This window comes from Eptatretus burgeri, chromosome 2 (genome assembly GCF_056783735.1).
Source record: "Eptatretus burgeri isolate ZD-2024b chromosome 2, Ebu_testis_v1, whole genome shotgun sequence".
Lineage (NCBI taxonomy): Eukaryota > Metazoa > Chordata > Myxini > Myxiniformes > Myxinidae > Eptatretus > Eptatretus burgeri.
Genome location: NC_140962.1, coordinates 95,669,661 through 95,692,660, shown reverse-complemented (window position 1 = coordinate 95,692,660; position 23,000 = coordinate 95,669,661). Strand labels below are relative to the sequence as shown.

The 23,000-nt window shown below is 43.7% G+C and overlaps 1 protein-coding gene across 1 annotated transcript in view; it reads right to left on the bottom strand.

Moving 5' to 3' along the window:
- The window catches only part of LOC147032614 (calcium-dependent secretion activator 1-like), a 488,157-nt gene that overhangs the window by 329,525 nt on the left and 135,632 nt on the right, over positions 1-23,000 (bottom strand). The window contains exons 3-7 of the mRNA XM_085850762.1: positions 19,266-19,598; positions 16,991-17,059; positions 9,398-9,506; positions 8,660-8,725; positions 6,596-6,992 (exon numbers count right to left, since the gene is read on the bottom strand). Of these exons, the coding sequence (XP_085706888.1) occupies positions 6,596-6,992; positions 8,660-8,725; positions 9,398-9,506; positions 16,991-17,059; positions 19,266-19,598 (974 nt within the window). The remainder of the gene's footprint in view (positions 1-6,595; positions 6,993-8,659; positions 8,726-9,397; positions 9,507-16,990; positions 17,060-19,265; positions 19,599-23,000) is intronic.

Below are 23,000 nucleotides of genomic sequence, written 5' to 3'. Positions count from 1 at the left end.
ATATATAAAATAAAAATTATTAGTAAGGTTTGATCAAGCTTGTACATGCCTCCCTAACAAAATGGCGTTACATAATTTTTGAACGGCCCCATATTGGGGTTAAACAATCTGTGACCATGTGACGAATCAGCTCGTTCTGATTTAACCGTTCTGAATCAACTCTTTTAAAAGTACTTGAAATGCGCATTTCCAAATCAGCCCATTACCAGATTTTTAGAGCCAAATCACTTGCCCTTAGTGACAAGGCCACATACCTCAAATGACCACGTACAAGTTTAAATGAACAAAAGGTTAATTACAACAGAGAGAGTCGGGAGGGCGGAAGAGAGGGAGAGGGACACATTCACGCACGCACGCGACAAAACTGAGGTAACAGATATAAAGGTAAATCTGCTGTTCGGAATCACGATAAATCTTATTCATTCACATGGAAACACGGGAGACACAGCACAAAGTTAATGAGGCAGATTAGAGAATGTAATCTGAGCCGAGGGTAATGTTTTATTCTCAGACCCAACTTTCATCACAATGGGACGTGAGCAAGAATGAGGGAGTTGAGAAAACAGAGGTGACGAGAGGGGGAGCACTCGGGAGGGTGCAAAACCTCCGCTGCCAATACTGCTGGGTCACTCAAGTGAACCTTATATCTTATTTATTAAATATGATGTCAACAGTGCTGACAGAGTTATAGTTCTTTTCTCCAACATTTATTTTGGAGGGGGGGGGGGGTTGGAAATCACTTAAAACCTGTAAAAATGCCAAAAATGTGGAGAGCTTGCTTTCAAACCTCGAGTCAGATTCTGCAACCGGTCCAGACGGCATCAGCCCACGTGTCCTCAAAGCCTGCTCTTCTGCTCTTGCTCACCCTCTCTCTGTTCTATTCACCCTCTCATTTTCCCAAGGTCATCTGCCATCTGCTTGGAAATCTGCTAACATCACTGCCCTGCATAAAAAAGGTGCAAAAACAGATCCCTGTAACTACAGACCAATCAGCCTTCTCCCAATCATCAGCAAGGTTATGGAATCCATCATTGCTTCAGACATGAAATCCTTCCTCTTCTCCAATGGCTTGATTTCCAATCATCAATTTGGTTTCAGACCAGGTCACTCTACCCTGGATATGCTGCTTCTGCTCTCCCATCAATGGATGGAGGTCCTCAATGCCAGACAGGAAATCCGAGCCGTATCCCTGGACATATCACGTGCTTTTGACACAGTCTGGCACCCTGCCCTACTCACCAAACTCTCTTCCCATGGTATTCAAGGCCATCTCCACTCATGGCTCGCAGACTTCCTCTCCTGTCGCAGTCAACGTGTGGCCCTAAATGGAGTTCTTTCATCCCCTCTTCCTGTGCAGGCTGGAGTTCCTCAAGGTAGCGTTCTGGGCCCTGTTCTTTTTCTGGTTTTCATCAATGATCTCTCGGACTCTCTGGAAAATCCTCTATTTCTCTTTGCCGACGACTCCACCCTCTGCCGTACCATCTGTCATCCCTCAGACTGGCAAGCAGCAGCTTCTTCGCTCACTGCAGATCTGGATAAAATCACAAACTGGTCCAACACGTGGAACATGTCTTTCAATCCACACAAATCTCACACTCTCACTATGTCTCTTCGAAAGGACCGTTTACAAAACCCCCCCCATCCACTTTCTCAACAATCCTCTGGAAGAAGTCTTTTCTTTCAAGCTTCTGGGTCTCACTATCTGCCATGACCTTTCCTGGGAAAGTCACATTTCCAACCTTGCCTCAAAAGCCAGTCGCCGACTGGGAATCCTCCGTCGTGCAAAGTCCTTCCTCGGCCCTCTTGAACTCCTGACTACTTACAAAGCTTTTGTCCGTAGCCTGATGGAGTACTGCTCTCCCCTCTGGGCTGGTGCTCCTGCCTCCCACCTTTCTCGACTTCACGCTGTCGAAACCAGGGCTTTTAAGATCATTGGCATCTCCCGCAATGAAGCTGAGTCTTTGGGCCTCTCACTTAATCACCGCAGGTTGGTCGGTGGTCTTTCTGTCTTCTACCGACTCCTCTCCAGCCTTGCCCCCCCTGCTCTCTCTGCGATTTGTCCCAACCACATTTCCACAGGGCGCTCAAGGTCCGCCAACAACCCCCTTCTGGTAAAACTACCAAAATCACGAATCACTGCTCATCTTCACTGTTTCATTCCTCTTTTTTCCCACCTTTGGAATAAACTTCCTCACTCTATTCTTTCCCATTCTTCCCTCCAGGCTTTCAAAACAGCTGTTCACCACCACCTCTTATCTTCCCCCATCCAAATCCTCGATCTTTTCTACCCCCGATAATCCACCCAAGCCCACTTCCTTCAATTCTCCTGCTTTCCTTCCTGAAAGTCCCTGTAATGTCCATCTTCTCCTCGCCATGTTCCCCGTCCCATCCCCATCCCTCTCCCTTCCACAGTTCACCTGTGTCTGTTCCCCAATGTTTTGTCCCTTCCACTCCCACCCCTCTTGTCTCATGCCTCCTTGCTGTGAGTTGTGTGTTAGCTCTCATACGAGCCTCGACCAAGGTATACAAAAAAAAAAAAAAAAAAAAAATAGATGTCGAAATTTTGTTGAAAAAAAAAGTTGCAAAAATTTTTTTTCTCTAACAATTATTTTTTGGGGGGGGGGTTGGAAATCACTTAAAACATGTAGAAATGCAAAAATAGAAATCGAAATTTTGTTGAAAAAAAAAGTTGCAAAAATTTTTTTTCTCTAACAACTTTTTTTTTGGGGGGGTTGGAAATCACTTACATGTAGAAATGCAAAAAAAAAATTCTCTAATTTTTTTGGGGGGGTAACAATTTTTTTTTTGGGGGGGGGGTTGGAAATCACTTAAAACATGTAAAAATGCCCCCAAAAAAATTTCTCTAACAATTTTTTTTTGGGGGGGGGGTGGACCAAGTCCAAAATCTAATGGCATGATCCTTGGACCATACCTAACCCCCCCACTAAGTTTCGCCGAAATCCGTCGAGGAGTTTTTCCGTAATACTGTTCACAAACAACAAACAAACAAACAGAAAGGGGTGAAAACAGTAACCTCCGATCTTCGATGGCAGAGGTTAAATATAATTATATATATATATATATATATATATATATATATATATATATATATATATATATGTATATATATATATATATATATACATACATATGTATATATATATATACATATGTATATATGTATATATATATATATATGTATACATGTATACATAAACATATACCGTGGTGCCCCCAGAATCCGAACGCCCCATTGTTTGAACAAATTGGAATGCGAACAATTTTTTCGAGAAAATTTTGCCCTAAAAACCGAACACATTTTCGAAAACCGAACACAACGTGGCGTTCATGTTTGTTCATGTGCGTCTTCCCCGCCTGTTCGACCCGCATCTCCGTGCTTTGTTCATTCAGTTCGTCGGTGGAAGTACTCGTGAGAGCATCTCTCGTGTGTCGATCGATACTTTACCTCGTGTTTTCACCTTTATTTGTGCATTATATTTTTTTGAATTATCACCCTTGTGCATTCACCATGGCACCCAAGAAGAGCAGTGAAGCAAATAGGAATAAGAGGAAGTCCGTGAGAACGACAATTGAGTTGAAGAAAGAACTTATCGCTAAGCATGAGAGCGGTATGCGTGTGTCTGATCTCGCTGCCATGTTCGAGCTGCCAAAATAGACCGTGTGTAGGATTCTGAAAAATAAAGAAGCGATAAAAGCACGAAAACCCGTCGTGAAGCGAACTCATTCAATGAACCCTCTGACGAATCGGCTTTAACGAACTCAACCTTTTTTTCGCGAGCATGGTAGTGACGTCATACTGTGTCACACAATCGCTTCACCTCTTGATTCTCTCCCGTGGAACCGTGCGGTGAAAACGGCACGTTTGTGTCTCCACAGAGTGTACTGGGATATAAAACACCATTTGGTGCTTCATGGTTAATTGCATACCTCCACCAGGCTGAACAGTTTACGTTTTGCATCCCAATGGCCACTGATAGACCGGAGCTGCATCCAGACCTGATGGAAGAAGCGACAACGCTCCTGCTCATCCCCCAGGATTGGAAAAAGATTCATGACCCAGAAAAGGTCATTTACTCATCTTATTTTACCTTAAACATGGGTAATTTCAGTTTAAAGTTTTTTTATTTCTTGAAAGTGGGTTTTCTTGAGGTCCAGGAACGGATTAATTCACTTTCCATTATTTCTTATTGGGAAAATAGTTTTGCATTCCGAACTTTTTGGAATCCGAACAGCCTCTTGGAACGAATTAAATTCGGATTATGGGGGCAACACTGTGTATATATATATATATATATATATATATATATATATATATATATATATATATATATATATATATATATATACACATATACATTCATTGTTGCGGGCCGGGGGTCGGGTGAGAGGCCCACCGGGGGTGGGGGGGGGGAGCGGGGAGATATTTCGGCTCCCACCAGATTCCCCGGAATTGTAGGCCGTCGCACACGGATAATTCTGTGACGGGGCGGGTCGCGAACCGACCGTGAACGCCAATAGCTCAACTGCGTGACCTAGGGTCCTCCCGTCTATGGGTTAACTTATTAATCACGTGATTTAATTACCACGGAACACGCCCTTGGTACGCCTTGTTTGAACCGGATAACTTTACTGGATCGGATGCAGCTGAGCGACACTGCCAAGGACGTACCGGCTAAAAGGAATGGATCGTTGGGAATAAAGTCCTGGCTCAGCTAGGATTTGGACCATGCTGGATCAATGAAAGAACAGAAAAAACTAGCTGGGAACATTTATAATAATAATTTATTTACAAACAGGCGAGCAAAGTTATGTGGTACAGTGAATAGCTTTATTGGTGTGTGTGTAATGCAGGGATAGAAAGAAGCGTGAGATGCAACAATGTACAAGCAACTTACAAAAGAAGACAGAGCAGACTTAACCCGAAATAATAATAATCTTCTGCAATCTTAACTTACGAGGACAGGCGCCAGGACACACACACACACACACACACACACACACACACACACACACACACACACACACACACACACACACACACACACACACACACACACACACACACACACACACACACCGATGAAGAGGAGTGAATGAAGAGAAAAAGGAGGCGAGGAGATGAGGATAACGGTCTCCGAATACCTTGCACAATTACCCGATCATGCCACCAATACGTTTTGGGGGGATGCTCCGCTAGGCGATACCCTGACAGCTGGCGCGCCGTTTCTTGCTTCGTGGCACTTCGTGCAGCTGGCGGTCCAGAGAATGAGACACAACCGTCGGGCACGAAGCGAGGGACTTGGGTCGAGAAGGCAGAGTCGAGAGCAAGTGGGTGGAGTGGTAGACGAGACCAGGTGGGTGGGTGGAGTTAGTGACGTGTGGGCGGAGAACGGCAGAAAAGTGGAGGCAGAGTCGCAGGTAATGACGACAGAAGGGTGTGTGAAGAAGGCGGAGTTATCGATCCCAAGCCGTGCAGAACGAGCCGACAGGAACGAAGAAAGGACGATGGGCAGGAACGACACTCGAACGACCCAGGAACGATGACGACCCTGGAACTACACACCAGGAACGACGAGCAGGAACGATGCACTAAAAACTACAACGGGCACTCGGTAGAGCGCATACCTTCGCCACCGCTACTTTTTTCCGGGCACATTTGAAAAACGTCATTTAAAAACGTCCATGACGTCACAACCATCAGTCCGATGGACGTCAAATTTGGTGTTCGACGTCATTGGGGGCAGTCCAACAAAATGGAATGATAAACACTGAAAAAAAATCAAAAGTTTAAAAATGAGGTCATCTTGTGACGTCATTTTGACGCACTTCCAATGACGTCACTACCAATCGCGGACTACCATCCTGAAAGCTCTTATTTCACGGAACATTTTAACGTTGGTTTCATGTCAATAGCTCTATTAGATCTGAAGTTATGCCTACAAGTATATTTTGACCTTGAGTGTGACCTTGACCTTGACCATAGAGTTAATCTGCAAAACCTGTTCATAAATAAGCAGATATTTTGGTACTGATCATAATGCCTGGATTTGGGACAATTTCCTTTACAAATTACATAGATATTTGAATATAAAATATCAGGACATTTTAGCCACAATTGAAAAACGTTATGTTCAAACGTCAATGACGTCATAACGGTCAGTCCGAACGACGTCAAATTTGGTGTGTGACGTCCTTAAGGTAAGTCCTACAAAACGGTATGATCAAAACTGATGAGGTCGAAAATTGAAAATTTACGTCATCTTGTGACGTCATTTTGACGCACTTCTGATGACGTCACGTCAAATCTGACACCACGTACCCGAAAGGTATTTCGTCATGGAACAATATGGCATTGGTTGCATGTCGATTGCTGTCTTATGAAGGAAGTTATGCTCAAAAGTTTGTTTTTGACCTTTTCATGACCTTGACCTTTGACCCGATCGCTCCCAAAATCTAATCAAATCGTCCTTGGATAATCACGAATCATCCCACCAATTTTCATGCAATTCGGTTTAATACTTTCCGAGTTATGCAAATAACAAACAAACACACATATTCACAAATAGATAAATACACAGTGACCAAAACATAACCTTTCGCAGAATGCGAAGGTAACAACGAGCAGGAATGACGACGACCCCCGAATGACACACCAGGAACGATGAGCGGGAACGATGCACCAGGAACAACAAGCAGGAATGACTCTTCTACTTCTGCCCTGCGACCTGTCCTTTTAGAGATCCAGTGGTGCGGGGCAGGGGCAATGATCCGAAGCGATGTGTCGTCACCCGAATTGGGCGTCTGATTGGCCCTGGCCCTCATGTGGCCCAGCCGCGATGGCCGGAAGTGGCTCCACTCCACTTCCTGGAAGATGACCCCAAGCTGTGGAATCATCTCGCTCTGAGCCCCATGATAAGAATCGTCCTGCACAGAACTCCGCGACATGAATTTCCTTGCACCGATCTCCCGGACTAGACTGGTTAAAAAAAAATCATAAAATGTGCTTTTTTACAATTCAAGAAGCATTTTTGGGGAAAAGCAGGCAAACCACTTTTTCTAGGGTAGTTTTTCGCGCTGAACACGAATCTGTTGTTTGCTGAGCCCAAAAATGCCTAATAAGGTCACTAATTAAGGTCAAAGGTCAATGAGTGCAAACTTCAAAATTTTTCAAAAAATGCTTATTTTGACATCCTCTATCCATATGTGCAACTTATTTTGTGATATTTTGGAAGGTAAAGCTATAACAGGTCATCAAAATTGTAGAATTAAAGGAAATTGTTAAGGAAAAATTACACACTTTTGCAAATATCTCTGTAACGGTGCGACTTTTAGTTTCGTGTGGAGGTATACATTTTGCTTGCATTTTTTACTCCTACGTCTACAGTAAGGAAGGGTTTTCTGCTTCTGCTGATGGTATGATATCCTATGGTGAATAAGACAGATGTGTTAATGACCTAATTTGCATATTAAGCATATAGGTCAAAGGTTAATAAGTATGAAAGGCGATTGTTACATTTTGCCTCAGAGCTACTGGTAATTTTGCCCCTTCGCTTCTCCAAGTCCACTCCACTTGACAGTGTTGCCATCTATGTGAAGTCAGCTACATTTCACACCAGCCATGCTTGACATTCCATCTCCATTCAAACAGGGTGTTCTTGAAGTAGCCCTAAATGAAGAATGAATCTAATAGCCTAGCCATCGAGTTAGTGCCTTAGGCATTACAAGAACAGGTAGGGATCCTCTTCAAGTTTTATCAAACAGAAATATGAATGAAAATGAAAGTGAAAGTGACAGTAAACGAATCCATGGCCAGACATGCTTGACATCATATACACCCACAGATGCACAGGTTGTGGGCCAAGAGCTAGTGATGAGTGCATCTACTGCTATGCTGTTGATTAGACTGCTGTCTGTACTAAATCTGAAGCCAGAGCGGGAGCCAGGGCAAGCACCAGCTATCTTTGCAGTACGGGGGGGGGGGGGGATTTCATGATCAGAACATGCATGCCTGGAGCTTAGTCGGGTTTTTGTTTCTCTCCCCAGGCAACTATGGAACCTATTGCAAGCCTCAAGCGACAGCGTGAGGATGTGACGTTTGAACATTGTATCATATGCCAGGAAAGCAGCCGGGCTAAAGACACGGTTTTCAACCAGACAGACCAAGGCATTGCTTCCATCAGAGAGGCGACTGAGCTCCATAAAATTGAAATGTCTGGTGAACTTTGATCTGGCATTAAAGCCAACTTATTTGACATTCTTATCCAAAGTGTAACCTGCCCCACAGAAATCTCTAATGATGAGCCTTCTTGCTTGATCATTGATGGACAAGCTGCAGTCATGTCACTTGGAAAGCCAAGCAAGGCAAATACCTTTGGTTACTATGCAGATGAATTTGTGAAGTTCATTTTCCGGCAAGGCCAGGCTTACAGCCGAATTGACGTTACCTTCGATCGGTACAGAGATATTTCCATCAAAGTTGGAACAAGGACCAAACGTACAAAGAAGTCAAGGCCAGTTCGGCGTCTGATTGAAGATAGGGACGTACCACTCCCTAACAAATGGCCGGACTTTCTTGCATCAACTGAAAACAAGACAGAGCTTGCTCAGTTCCTGTCAAATGCTTTCATAGCTGCGGCACCCCCTGAAAAAGTGGTTGTCGTTGATGGAGGTTTTGCTTCTGAAACAGAAGTCCAGAGTTCAGACCCTGCAATGGACACAACATTGCTCGAGAGCAATCATGAGGAGGTGGGTTCTAGAATGATTCTACACTGCCTTCAAACAGATGGACCGAACATTGTGGTCGTAGCTCGTGACACAGATGTCTTGGTGTTGTTGGTCGCCAACTTCGGTAGAATGTCTTGCACGAGGCTTTGGATGAAAACGGGAACAATGAAGAAACCGAAGTATGTTCCTGTGCATGACGTAAGGAGGGAACTTGGACTTGCCGATCATGTCTATGAGAGACTACCTGCATTTCACAGTGTAAGAGGATGCGACACGGTGTCCTTTTTCTCAGGACACTCAAAGAGAACAGAGTGGGATATCTTCCTTGAACACAACAGTCTTCTCAAAGATCTTGGCAAGTTTCCGACGCCCTCAAAACAGGTCACAGAAGATGCTGAAAAGTTCATTCGCCACATCTACAAGGCACCATCTGAGAACTGTAATCAAGCCCGGATTAAGCTTTTCAGCAAATGTCATGCAACGGAGACCCTCCCTCCTTCTAGTGACGCTGCAAAATTCCACATAGAACGAGCAAACTACCAAGGTTTCATTTGGAGAGAAGCTCATAACCCAATGCCATCCCTGCCACCACCAACAGAATGTGGATGGAGACTCGTGGATGGTAAATTGTCACCGGTTCTTAAAACTTTGCCTCCAATTCCAAAGGGATGCAGAGAACTTGTGCAGTGTAGTTGCACAAAAGGTTGCAGTACTAATAGTTGCTCTTGTCGGAAGTGGGGGAGCCAGTTGTGCACTGATGCCTGCAAGTGCAATGTCGCAGAAATACCATGTCGAAACAGGGTGAAGTAAAGTAGACATTAGCAGGTCGGGGTTGGGGTTGGGGGTGGGGGTGGAGTGGGTGGAGGGTGTCGTGCCACAGTGAACAAGCTCTTCTCCTTGCCCCCAATTGGTCAGATAGATTGCAGTAGGATCTGATTGAGAGATAAGAACACATGATTGACTGTCAGAACAGTTGTTTGCGTCATAAGTTTACTTTGCACCTGGTGACCTTTAACCTTAATTAGGAGGCTAATTAGTCAAATTGTGAAATTCAAAATTGAGAATAATCTTGCTTAGGAATTACGTATGGATAGGAGTCAGTCAAACCATTTCACTTGTGGCATTTAATCATATAAATGAAAGTGAAATGAAACAGTATGTTAAAAAAACTAAAAGTTACTCTTGTACGGAGATATTAACAAAATAGCATTATTTTTCCTTCACATTTTCCTTTTTTTCTCACATTTTGAAAACCTGTATGAACCCAACGATACAAAATATTGTTAAATAAGTTACATATCTGGATAGAGGATGTCAAATAAAACACTTTTTGAAAATTTTTGAAGTTTGCACTCATTGACCTTTGACCTTAATTAGTGACCTTATTAGGCATTTTTGGGCTCGGAAAACAACAGATTCGTGTTCAGCGTGAAAAACTAGCCATAAAAAGTGGTTTGCCTGCTTTTCCTCAAAAATGCTTCTTGAATTCACATTTCCCAGAAATATAACCAGTCTCGGAGGGGTGAACGCCCCCCCCCCCCCATGTGTATGCAGCACCACAGGAAATCGGAGGGTTCGCCCATGCATTAGCCCTGCAAGGACGAGTGTGTGGCATTCAAACCCCAGGAAACCGAGTGGTGCCATTAGCCCCGTATGATGGTAAGAATGACTTGAGGGTGTTTTTGGCACAGTTTAAGTGCATGGCTCAAGGCAACGGGTGGAACCTGGATGAAAATAGGGCGCATATAGTGGCAGCATTGTGCGGTGCGGCGGCAGAGGTTCTAACCACCATTCGTGATGTTGTGGTGTCAGTACCGAACCTCATTGCGGCTCGAAAACACCAATTTGGAGTAGAACAACAGAGCGAGCTTGTTGAAGCTCAGCACGTGGTACAAAAATGAAAGCCCAATGAGACTATTGGGGAATTGTCACACGTCATTCACCGCGCAGTGGGGATCACGCATGCGGGCATGGGGGCATCTGCCCAGAAAAGCCTGGTCCTGGACCATTTTATCCAGGCCCTCACAGACCCTGAACTCAGGGCACACCTATCTGTTTGGCATCCAATGAGCATGAGAAAGGTGGCAGACACTGCAGCCCGTTGGGAGGCAGCAAGGCCACTGGCACGTGGGGGTGAGCTTCATCCAGTGACAGAGGCAGGTGGGCCCTGCAACAATGGCGAGTCCAGGGAGGGGGTCACCCCGAGTGTGGTGAACCTGGAGAAAATGGTTCGGGAGGTAGTAAACAGGCAATTAAGAATAGCAGGGCCATGGCAGGCGGCTCCAGTGATGGCATCAGGAAAATCACCAGGGAATACTCCAACTCAGAACTACAGGGGGAGGAATTTGGAATTCAGGAGGCATACATCTTACCCGGTGAGGTGTTTTAACTGTGACCGGTTGGGTCACATAGCGTGGGACTGTAGATATGCCTGTTGAGATAGACCCCGACCCACCAACACCGACCGATGCGCCCCAGACTTGCCGGCCACGCACATCCCCCCCCCACCATCCCCTGCCAGGCCCTGGGAAACCAATAAGTGCCGAGCAAACAGTGCTGTGTTCGGCAGTGGTACATGGATCCAGAACTCTCGCCTCCACACCGTCATTTATCGTGGACAAATTGGCAAGAGTTTGACAATTCGGTGCAAAATTGAAGGCGTGGGGGTAGATGCCATTGTGGATACAGGAGCAAGCACCACAATCATCAGCCCTGTGATCCTGAATTTGAGTGCAAACTTTTTGTTTGTTTGTTTGTTTTTTCTTTTTAATTAGTATACCTTGTCGAGGCTCGTATGAGAGCGAACACACAACGCACATCAAGGGGGACATGAGACAAGAGGGGTGGGAGTGGGAAGGACAAAACAATGGGGAACAGCAACATTGGGAGATGTATTTAAGGGAGAGGGATGGGGTGGGTTACACGGGGTATACAAGATGGACATTACAGGGACTTTCAGGAAGGAAAGCAGGGAATTTGAAGGAGGTGGGCTTGGGGTGAATTAACGGGGGTATAAAAGATCAAGAATTTGAATGAGGGACGGTAGGTGGTGGTGAACAGCTGTTTTGAAGGCCTGGAGGGAAGAATGGGATTGTACAGAGTGAAGGATTTTATTCCAAAGGCGGGAAAAAAGAGGAATGAAAGAGTGAAGGTGAGCAGTGATTCGTGATTTTAGTTGTTTTACCAGAAGGGGGTTGTTGGCAGACATTGAGCACCCTGCGGAAATATGGTGGGGACAAATCGCAGACAAAGTAGGTGGGGGGCAAGACTGGAGAGGAGTCGGTAGAAGACAGAAAGACCACCGACCTGCTTGTGGTGAGAGAGTGAGAGGCCCAAAGACTCAGCCTCATCGCAGGAGATGCCAATGATCCGAAATGCCTTGGTTTCCACAGCGTGAAGCCGAGAAAGGTGAGAGGCAGGAGCACCAGCCCAGAGGGGAGAGCAGTACTCCACCAGGCTGTGGACGAAAGCTTTGTATGTGATCAGAAGCTCAGGTGGACCGAGGAAGAACTTTGCACGATGGAGGATTCCCAGTCGGCGACTGGCTTTGGAGCCCAGGTTGGATATGTGGTTTTTCCAGGAAAGATCATGGCAGATAGTGAGACGCAGAAGCTTAAAAGAAAGGACTTCTTCCAGAGGATTGTTGAGAAAGTGGATGGGGGAATTTCCAAACAGTCCTTTCGAAGAGACATAGTGAGAGTGTGAGATTTGTCCAGAATGAAAGACATGTTCCACGTGTTGGACCAGTTTGTGATTTTACCCAGATCTGCAGAGAGCGAAGAAGCTGCTGCTTGCCAGTCTGATGGATGACAGATGGTATGGCAGAGGGTGGAGTCATCAGCAAAGAGATATCGAGGATTTTCCAGAGAGTCGGAGAGATCATTGATGAAAACCAGAAAAAGAACAGGGCCCAGAACGCTGCCTTGAGGAACTCCAACTTGGACAGGAAGAGGGGACGAAAGAACTCCATTTAGGGCCACACGGAGACTGCGACAGGAGAGGAAGACTGCGAGCCATGAGTGGAGATGGCCTTGGATACCATAGGAAGATAATTTGGTGAGCAGGGCAGGGTGCCAGATCGTGTCAATAGCACACTATATGTCCAGGGATACGGCTCTGATTTCATGTCTGGCATTGAGGACCTCCATCCATTGTTGGGAGAGCAGAAGCAGCATATCCAGGGTAGAGTGACCTGGTCTGAAACCAAATTGATGATCAGAAATCAGGCCATTGGAGAAGAGGAAGGGTTTAATGTCTGAAGCAATGATGGATTCCATAACTTTGCTGGTGATTGGGAGAAGGCTGATTGGTCTGTCGTTGCAGGGATCTGCTTTGGTACCTTTTTTGTGCAGGGCAGTAATGTTTGATGATTTCCAAGCAGATGGCAGATGGCGTTGAGCAAATGAGAGGGTGACTGGAACAGAGAGAGGGTGAGCAAGAGCAGAGGAGCAGATTTTTAGGACACGTGGGCTGATGCCATATGGACCGGTTGCAGAATCTGAGTCTTTGTTGGACAGCGAGCTCTCTACCTTGTCAGAGGAAAAGGACACAGGGTCCAGGGACTGTTGGGTTCGACCGGTTAAGGTGGGTACAGAAAGCGATGGGTTTTGTACACAAGATTTCAATGAAAACACCGAGTTTAGACATTCAACCTTTTCATGTGCGGTATCAGCAGTGCAGCCATTTGAGGTAAGGGAGGGATGGAGGGGGAACATACACCAGAAACAGATTTGATTAGATGCCACCAGGATTTGGAGGAGAGAGAGAGGTTTGAAAGTTCAGACTTGAAATTTGAAAGATGTTGTTTTCTGGCTCTCCTGAGGGTAGATACACACTCGTTCCGAGCTTTATGGAAGGAACTGAGATTACCCTCAGTTGGGTTTGCTTTTCATGAGGCAAAGGCAAGTTGTTTCAGGACAACTGCCTCACCACAAGCTTCAGTGAACCAAGGGCGGGAGGAAGGGTAGGGCAACTGAAAACGAGAGGGGATAAATCTGTGCATGAGGGAGAGCAAGTTTCTTTGAAAGAATTCCCAGGATGAATTGATGTTGGAGAAAGTTGCGATGGGAGACCAGTCTAGAAGTTTAATGGCTGCTTGGAGACCCTGCCAGTCGGCTTGAGTGAAATGCCAGACTAGCGGCACTGAGGTGGTTCTCTGATAACAGCCAGAGAGATGTCCACTTTGACAAGGACGTGGTCAGAAGAACCGATTGGAGCGGAGGAAGAACAGCAGATATTTTCAGGGAAATTTGTCAAAATCAGATCCAGAAGAGATGGAGTACCATTGGTTGAGATCCGGGTCGGGAAATTGACTGACTGAGTCAGTCCCAATGAGTTGCAGAAAGCTTTTGCTGAAGTGCCATGACAGGTGAGAGAGGTACCCACGCCGAGCCAACTGGCATGATGACAAGTGAAGTCACCACATATGAGGAAGAGAGAGTTTGGATGAGAAGATAGAAGTTGGTCCATCTTTTCAGATAGTGAGGTGTGGATGGAGTCATCACTGTTCGGTGGACGGTACAGTACACATATAAACATGAGGTGGGAGTGGAGGGGAAGCCATAGCCAGAGGTATTCCTGGGGGTGTGGGGGAATGAGAGCAGTGCATGGAGAGTGAGTATTGGAGTCTTTGATGAAGAGAGCAACACCTCCACAAGGACGAGGCTCAGATCCTGCGCTTGGGATCAAATCCAGCGTTTGTAGAACTATAATTTGCAGTTGGCTACCAGGGCAATGCCCCCCCCACCCCCATCATAGGACGTGGTTTTGTAACCCTCAAGTTGAGGCAGTTTAAACGGCGAACAGAGGTATGGGTGGCTGAGGTATGTGACCCTTGTCTTATAGGGTTGGATTTGTTCACAGCTGGCGGGTGAGCAATCGACTTGGGCTGGGGTGTTCTTCGGGTGGGCTTTGAAGAGAAGCCATTAGGGGGTGTGAGCACGGACTAGAAAGTGGAGCTAAAGGCTCCCGATCCCGTGACGATCCCCCCGGGCACTGAGGCAATGGTACTGGCGCAATGGCAGGCTCACCCGACCTGGCAAGAGCCCTGTGGCCTGGTTGAGCCACTCACGGGACACACCATCCCTGACTTAGTTATGGGCCATGCCCTCGTGAGCACCAAGAGCCCCATTGTGGTGGAAAGAATAATTAACCGAAGTACAGAATCACGTACTGTAGGATGCGGCACAAAGGTAGCCGGCTGCACTCCAGTTGTAAACATTGCGGAGGTGAGAGACAAAAACATCAAGCTGGACCGACCCCAGAGGGAATCGCTGGCTACTAGCAGGAATTGGCCTGATCCCATTTGTGAGATGGTAAATTGTTGTAGCGTAGATTTAGAGAAAGCCCAACGGGAGGCCTCACACAAATTAATTAATTATCATTTAGACAGCTTCTCTTTGTCTTCCGAGGACATTGGGCGTACGGGACTGGTGACACATCAGATCCACCCTGGTGAGGCCGGGCATATTCGACAGCCTGCCTGATGGCTCCCCTGGAGCAAGAGGGAGGAAGCTGACGAGCAGATAGAAAAGATGCTTGAAGGAAAGATGTGTCATTGAGTCCTTGGGAAGTCTTTAATGGCAGCATTGTGCTCTCAGTCTTTAATGCGAGAGAGCATTTTGCCACTATCTGAGAGAATAGCGACTGGTATGAGTGTACTGTTTCAAGGAGTTGGTGATTTTGTTAATGTGCCTCTTGAGGTGGTTAACCTAGAGTTCAAGTTGGTATCCGGACCTGTTACTGCCAGCTTACAATCTACTCTTCCAGTGGAAAGAGTTTTTTTTATCATCGGAAATGATTTAGCTCGATTAATCCAGCTCGCTCGGTAGAGTCTCGATTAATCCACAGATGGTGGATGAACTGATTGTGGAGAGTAACATGGAACGGTTAGAGAAGGAGATTCCTAATCTGTTTCTGTCATGTGTACTTACTCGTTTTCAGTCAAGTAAACGCTCTGAAGAGAGTGCAGTGAAAAAGGATGGGGACTTAGAGCATGCGTACACTTTAGAAGGAACTTTTATGGACCAGCTCAGTGATTATGTCAATGCTAGTAAAGTTAGTGATGGTCATGTTCATGGACCAGAAGATAAATCTGGTAGTCAATAAGAAAAGTTGAGTCTCACAAGAGAGAGATTTACACAAGAGCAAATGAAGGATTCTGAGCTAATACAGCGAGGTTGTAAAGTTGTCACAGAAAAGGAGGTGACCAAAGCACCAATTTGCTACTTTAGAAAAGATGGGGTACTCATGTGAAAGTGGAGACCACTTAAGGTATCAGCAGATGATGAATGGAAAATTCGTTATTAAACTCTTGTTTCAAAACTGCAACGGAATGAGATCTTGAGCTGAGCCCACAAGATACCGTTGGCAGGTCACTTCGGAGTGATTAAGACACGTGACAAAATTTAGACATATATCTTTTGGTCGAGTTTGCGACAACATTTACAAAACTTTGCCACATCACATCATTCTTGCCAGATCGTGGGGAAACCAAATCAGAGGATTCCTTTAAAACCCAATCCCGCTTTTGCTGAACCATTCAGTTGGGTCATCATTGATTGTGGTGGTCCCTTGCCCAAGACTAAGGCAGGTAATCGATATATGTTGACAATTATGTGTGCATCCACAAGGTTTCCAGAAGTGATACCTTTTTTAAAAATTGCAGCACCAAACATTCTTAAAACATTAGTTAAGTTACTTACACAATCTGATCAGTGTTCAAATTTCATGTGAAACCTTTTCCAACAAGTTTTGCGCCAGTTAGGAGAGAAACAGATTTTATGTCAAGTGCGAACCATCTAGAGTCACAAGGGGCTTTGGAAAGGTTCCACCAGACTTTCAAAAACATGATTAGAACTTACTGCTTTGAGTGTGTGACAAGGATTGGGATGAAGGAGTACACTTATTACTGTTTGCTGTCAGAGAGTCAGTTCAGGAGTCGTTAGGATTCAGTCCTTTTACACGAGTGTTCAGACACGCTGTACGAGGACCATTGAGGCTTTTGAGAAAGCAGTGGCTTCATGAGAAGTCACGGTTAAATTTGCTGGATTATGTGTCTGATTTCAGAGAGGGATTGGCAAAGGCACGTGAAACAGCCAGAGTGGATTTAAAACGAACACAGGAAGAAATTAAAGCGAGACACGATACGCATTCCAAGGACAGGGAATTTAGGCCTGGTGATAAGGTTTTGGTGTTACTGCCAATCGCAAGTCAACCCTTACAGGCAAGGTATTTTGGACCTTACCTCATTGAAAGAAAAGTCAGCGAGACCGATTATGTCATGCAAACTCCAGGTCGATGCAAGCAGAAATGACTGTCACATAAATATGATAAAAAAAAATTATCATGCCAGAGAGCAACCAGAAAGTGTGATTTCAGCCTCACCTGCTTTACCTGAAGTTATTGCGCAGAAGCAAAATGAGATGTGTGATGTAGTGAAGTTTCACCACATTAGGGATAACGCTTGTCTGAGTCTGACTAACACTGAGGTTTTATCACACTTGCATCAGAAACAGAATCATTTGACGTCTGAACAGCAGGGTCAAGTCTCAGACTTAATTCCTGACTTTGCTCACTTGTTTACAGATGCACCTAGCCGTAATGACTCGGTGTGTCATGATGTCGAGGTAAGAGATGCTACGCCAGTAAAACAGCACCCATGCAGGATGAGTGCTGTAAAATTAGAACATCTTAATAAGGAGATTGAATACATGCTCGAAAATGACATCGATGAATGCAGTGACTGAATGGAGTTCACCCTGCGTCCTGGTACTCAAGCCAGATGGCAGTTTTCGTTGTTGCGCCGATTTAAAATGGGTTAATGCAGTGACGAGAACGGATTCTTATCCAATCCCTGAGATTGATGATTGCATTGATAGGGTTGGTGAAGCCAAGTTTATAAGCAAATTTGACTTATTAAAGGGGAAATGGTGAATTCCTCTTCCTCATTGAGAAAAGAAAATTTCAGCTTTTGCAACACCGAATGGACTTTGCCAATATAAAGTTCTTCCTTTTGGACTAAATAATGGCCCAGCTGCATTTCAATGCCTCATCAATGATGTTATCGCAAATGCTGAGGGTTGATGCGTACATTGACGATGTCATCATTCATTCCATGACTTGGGATGATCATCTTAAGATGATCATGCTTCCTTTGTGAGACGGACTGAAGCTAAACAGACTGTGAATTTGGTAAAATCTTAATTTGATGAAGCACAGGTAGTGTTTTTAGGTCATGTTGTCGGTCAGTCAGATTCAACCAGTAAAAGCAAAGGTGGAAGCAATTGATGGCTCAACAGCACCTAAAGGTGAAAAAGAACTTTTGAGATTTCTCGGTATGGCTGGATGGTATTGGAAATTTTGTAACAATTTATTTGACATTGTGGTTCTATTGACGATTCTGCTCAGGAAAAAAGCAAAATTTGTTTGGGATGACAAATGTCAGACTGCATTTCACAAAACTAAAGCCATACTTATGAGTTCTCCAGTTCTTGCTGCACCAAATTTTCAGAAAAACTTCCAAGTTGGCTGTAGATGCTGGTGATGTGGGGGCTGGAGCAGTTATAATGCAGGAAAATGATCCAAGCATTGATCACCCTGTGTGCTAGTACTCAAAAAGGTTGACCAAACACCAGAACCATTCAATAGAAAAAGAGAACCTTGCTGTCCTGCTCGCTTTGCAGGAGTTTGAGGTTTTCCTGAGTACAACTACTTTTCCAATAATTGTTTTCACAGATCACAATCCATTCACCTTTCTTCATAAAATGAGGAATAAAAATCATCGATTAAAGTGAAGGAGCTTCATTTTACAAGCATTCAGTTTTGAAATTAAACATATCAAAGGCAAAGACTACGTGATTGCAGATACTTTGTCGAGTTAGGAATAACTGGAATTATTATTGTAGTCAGTTGGGAAGTGTTAAAGAAAATAAGCTGTGTTTTTTATATTTTTTTGTATTTCTGAAGCTGAATTGTTGTTGTTTAGACTTTAGGTGAAAGGTAAGAAAGTTCTTGCATTGGTTAAACATCCTTTTTCGAAGGGGGTTCGGGTTAGGTTAGCATGCAACGGATGCATGCTCACCACGACTGAGAGTGTTGCATGTTGACCATCGCCCCAGATTCGATCCAGCTGCATCTTTTCAGATGCTGGCCGATCCTACCTGCTGGCTGTTTGGGTTCTTGACAAACCTAGATTATCCTGCTGGAGTCACAGAGTTGACATCCAAGTAGACCTACCCTCTCTGAGCACATCAACAAAACCAAGGCCAAGTTCTTCCTCATCCCACAGCATTGCTGGATGCAGAGCCATGCGTTTTTTTTCAATTCAAATATATTGCTTTCAATTGCTTCAAATATATTCAATTCAAATACATATATATACACAAAATCACACAGTATATACAAACATGTATATGTGTTTTTATGCAATGTTTTTAGAAAACACAATCAACATAGCCTTAATGGTGACATTCTTTAGGAGAAATCTTGACAGTTAATCAGCTTCAATTTGGTCACCTCACCTGGCAAGCATTGTAAAATAGCTGATGTTCGAACTTCTTGATGCCCAAAATTTGCTGAAACATCTCGTATAATTGCTCCTTGCTCAAGATGAGCTCCGATGCTATGGCAGCCGGTGTTCGGCCTGGGAGCTTCCGTGCGTCCTCGTCGCCACGATAGATGGTGTCATATTTAGCCATCCATGAGCTAAGAACGGTTTCCTTGCTGAGTCCATCAATTTCTGGTAGGTTGCGCACCCTCTTTTCAATGTGTTTCTTGAAGACCTCGCGAAAGTCATTAGCTGAACAACCACCGCTCTGGACCATGTGGCTCACGCGGTCACTTTTCAAGAAGACCTGATGTGTTGGAAGAAAGATATAAATAATCAACATCTCTTATGTTGTGAATGAGTAAACAGTTTCACATTCGGTACACATTAGTGACCAGTTGTATAGAAATAACATAATGGGTCGGTCGTGGCCGATTATAAGCACATTGGACTGGTACCAAGCATTTCTGCGTTCAACCTGACCGAGGGCAGCGCTATTCAGCATTTAGACTCCATGCTTGTGAAATGTAACTAATCTTGGAACAATTGCTATGTTGCCATTATATTTTCGCCAAAATACCAGCAGGCTTACGAATGACCTATAAGGGGAAGGCTATCTGCCCGTTCCACATATACTGGTGCTCATGTGACAGTTTGCACTTTTTGGTCGACTTTTAGTGCTCTCAGGGGAAAAAAAAAAAAAAAAAAAACTTGCTATGGGCACAAAAACTGCAATCAAAGAAGAAGGCAGCACCCCTGAAACAAATTGAGAAAATAAAATAAACGATGATTGAGCAGCCAAGCAGACAGACATCCCAGATACAATTATTGGGTTAAGTTCTTACAGAGTTCATTTGAAATTTTGTGACAAGCAGGTTTAAATTTTTTTTTAATTGCTTTTCAGCAGAATGACAGGGTATTGGTTCGAGTATGGAAAAAAAAAAAATTGGCTTGAGTGCACATTACACAGCCAAAGGCAATCGGTCAACATGGAAATAAATGCCAATCAATTCTGAGTAATCAATTTGTCCTTGAGGTGAGAGAAGGAGCTCCAAGCTTCACTACATATTACTGCATTTTAAGATGTGTTTAATGACAAAATTTGCTGAACGATAAAAACAAAAAACCGTTAATCGACTTGCGACATCTCACCTTCAATCAAACGTGTTGGGCTTTCTGCCGAAAAATTACAAATGTCACCCCCTTTCTACCTCAAAATCCACTCTGCTCACTCATACTCTTATCTACCAGCAAAAGATGACTCTAAAGAATAACTTGTAGAGAGTTTTATTGGGACAGAAAACCCATAAAATATCACATATGCAATAACCATAAGTCTTCCAATTCGCCTCACTTCAATTTTGGTTTCAATCATACGTACGCAACGCCTTGTGTGCTGGCCTGCATGTTTCTGGGGTGCGGCTATGCAGTGCATCCTGCAGATTGGATTTAAGGCAGAAAAAAAAAATTGGCAGGGTAGCAATAGATATAATGGCCTACTCTTTCTAAAAGCTACCAGTGGGTTTTTGCTGCCCTATGTGCTGGAATTTTCTTGTGGATTTCACACTTAACATTCCCTTCGAAGCAAGGCATATTCATTGATGAGCTTGCAGGATGACCTCGAGGTATGCGCTTTCGCCTCTGAGCCGTCTCGGTCTGGGTTTAAATCTTGGCTCACCTATAAACTGTCGTCCCGCTCACCCATAAATCGTTTAACGGGAAGGGTGATTCATCAATGTACTCGGATGGACGTTAAGCTATCACCGACACCGTGAACAAAATCTTGCCTTAACCTACAGGGAGCACTGCATCAGCAGCGCAGTTGTGCCTCCAACAAATGATGGCACTTGCAGCCATGTGCTGTCTATGAATGAAGAAGATACTCGTTGATGCAACACCTTGCCCGCAAAACAACAGAGTGATACAATTTGCAAAAAACGGCAGCAACCAACTTTTATTTTTTTTTATCTCACACAAACGCAAGACTCAGGTCTGACGTTTCAAACGCTGAATGGCCTTCATCATGCGACTTGCAGGCAAGCCACATGTTCCCACACTTAAAGGGCTTCTCCCACCTGAGAACGGGAATGGAAATCACATGACTGCCGTCTGGAGATATAAAGGTACGTTGTTGCTGCTTTTTTGTGAATCACTACACTTCCAAACAACAGCAATTTATTTGCAGAGCACGACAACAGCTTAAAGTCAAGTAAGGAATCAAGCGCAGACGAGAAAGCTCAAAAGTGAGTACGCTACCTAACAAAGCCATCGGTAAGCGCAATTTTCCATTAACCAATTAATTATAAACAATTGACATGCAGGGAAACAAAAGTCAACCTACCAAATACATTTTCAAAATCCTTAAACATTTACTTAAAACTACAAGGGATGATTAGCAAGTTCAGACAAGTAGAGACATATAAGTATATATATATATATATATATATATATATATATATATATATATATATATATATATATATATATATATATATATATATATATATATATATATATATATATATATATATATATATATATATATATATATATATATATATATATATATGTATATATATATATATATATATATATATATATATATATATATATATATATATATATATATATATATATATATATATATATATATATATATATATATATATATATATATGTATATATATATATATATATATATATATGTATATATATATATATATATATATATATATATATATATATATATATATATATATATATATATATATATATATATATATATATATATATATATATATATATATATATATATATATATATATATATATATATATGTGCCTGTTCATTTTAAAAGGTTAGAATTGCAAAAGTACTTTGTAAAACAATAACACTATGAGGTCAGAAAATTAATTTGTGACCACCGATTCACTCTACATTTTGGATTCATAAATGCAGGTTCAAAAGCACAATCGTATTGCCAAAAATTTATATCGGTAGTGGAAAGGGGTGTAGTGGTATGGGCTGTGGAGCCCAGAAGAAAAGATGGTACATTTCTTTTTATTGGGGCCGCCCCCGTGGGTGGCACCTGAGAGGAGGATTCCGCTCAGAAGGAAGAAGGGAACTCCAGTCCACTCGAGAGAACAGAGAGGCTCGTGTGGAAGGAGGTTGAGCAAATCGTCCACGGAGGAGCTTGAGGCAGAGATTATTGTGGTTCGCTCTGAAGAAGTTCTTGGGATAGACCCAAGCTGGTATCACCCTGCCTTTGGAGAGGGGAAAGAAGACCTCAAGCAGGAGAGCTCCACATGTACGGAGTATAAAGAAGCACTTGTAGGAGGAAGAAGAGTGCCAACCAGGAGGCCTCATTGGGGAAAAAGACAGAGGACCATGTGGCCTGGCTGAAGGCTGACTCATCGTTCGCCCTGCTCATGGCTCTTTCACTTTGTCTTTGGACACCATCATCACTGGCTCTCATCTCTCTCCTGATTTCTCAAGTGGATTGCAGAGTCCTGCATCCACCCTCCGCATCGTAGACAAAGGGAAATCCTGCCTGCATTATTGTCTTGTTCTATTGTACGAGTGTGATCTCTGGAGCCTTGTGGGTTATGTTTTGCATTTTATATCTCCTTCTTGTACTGGATACATTTGGATATCCACATTCTCCTCTTTGTGTCTTTTGACTCGCTTAGTTTGTTCCATTTATTATGGC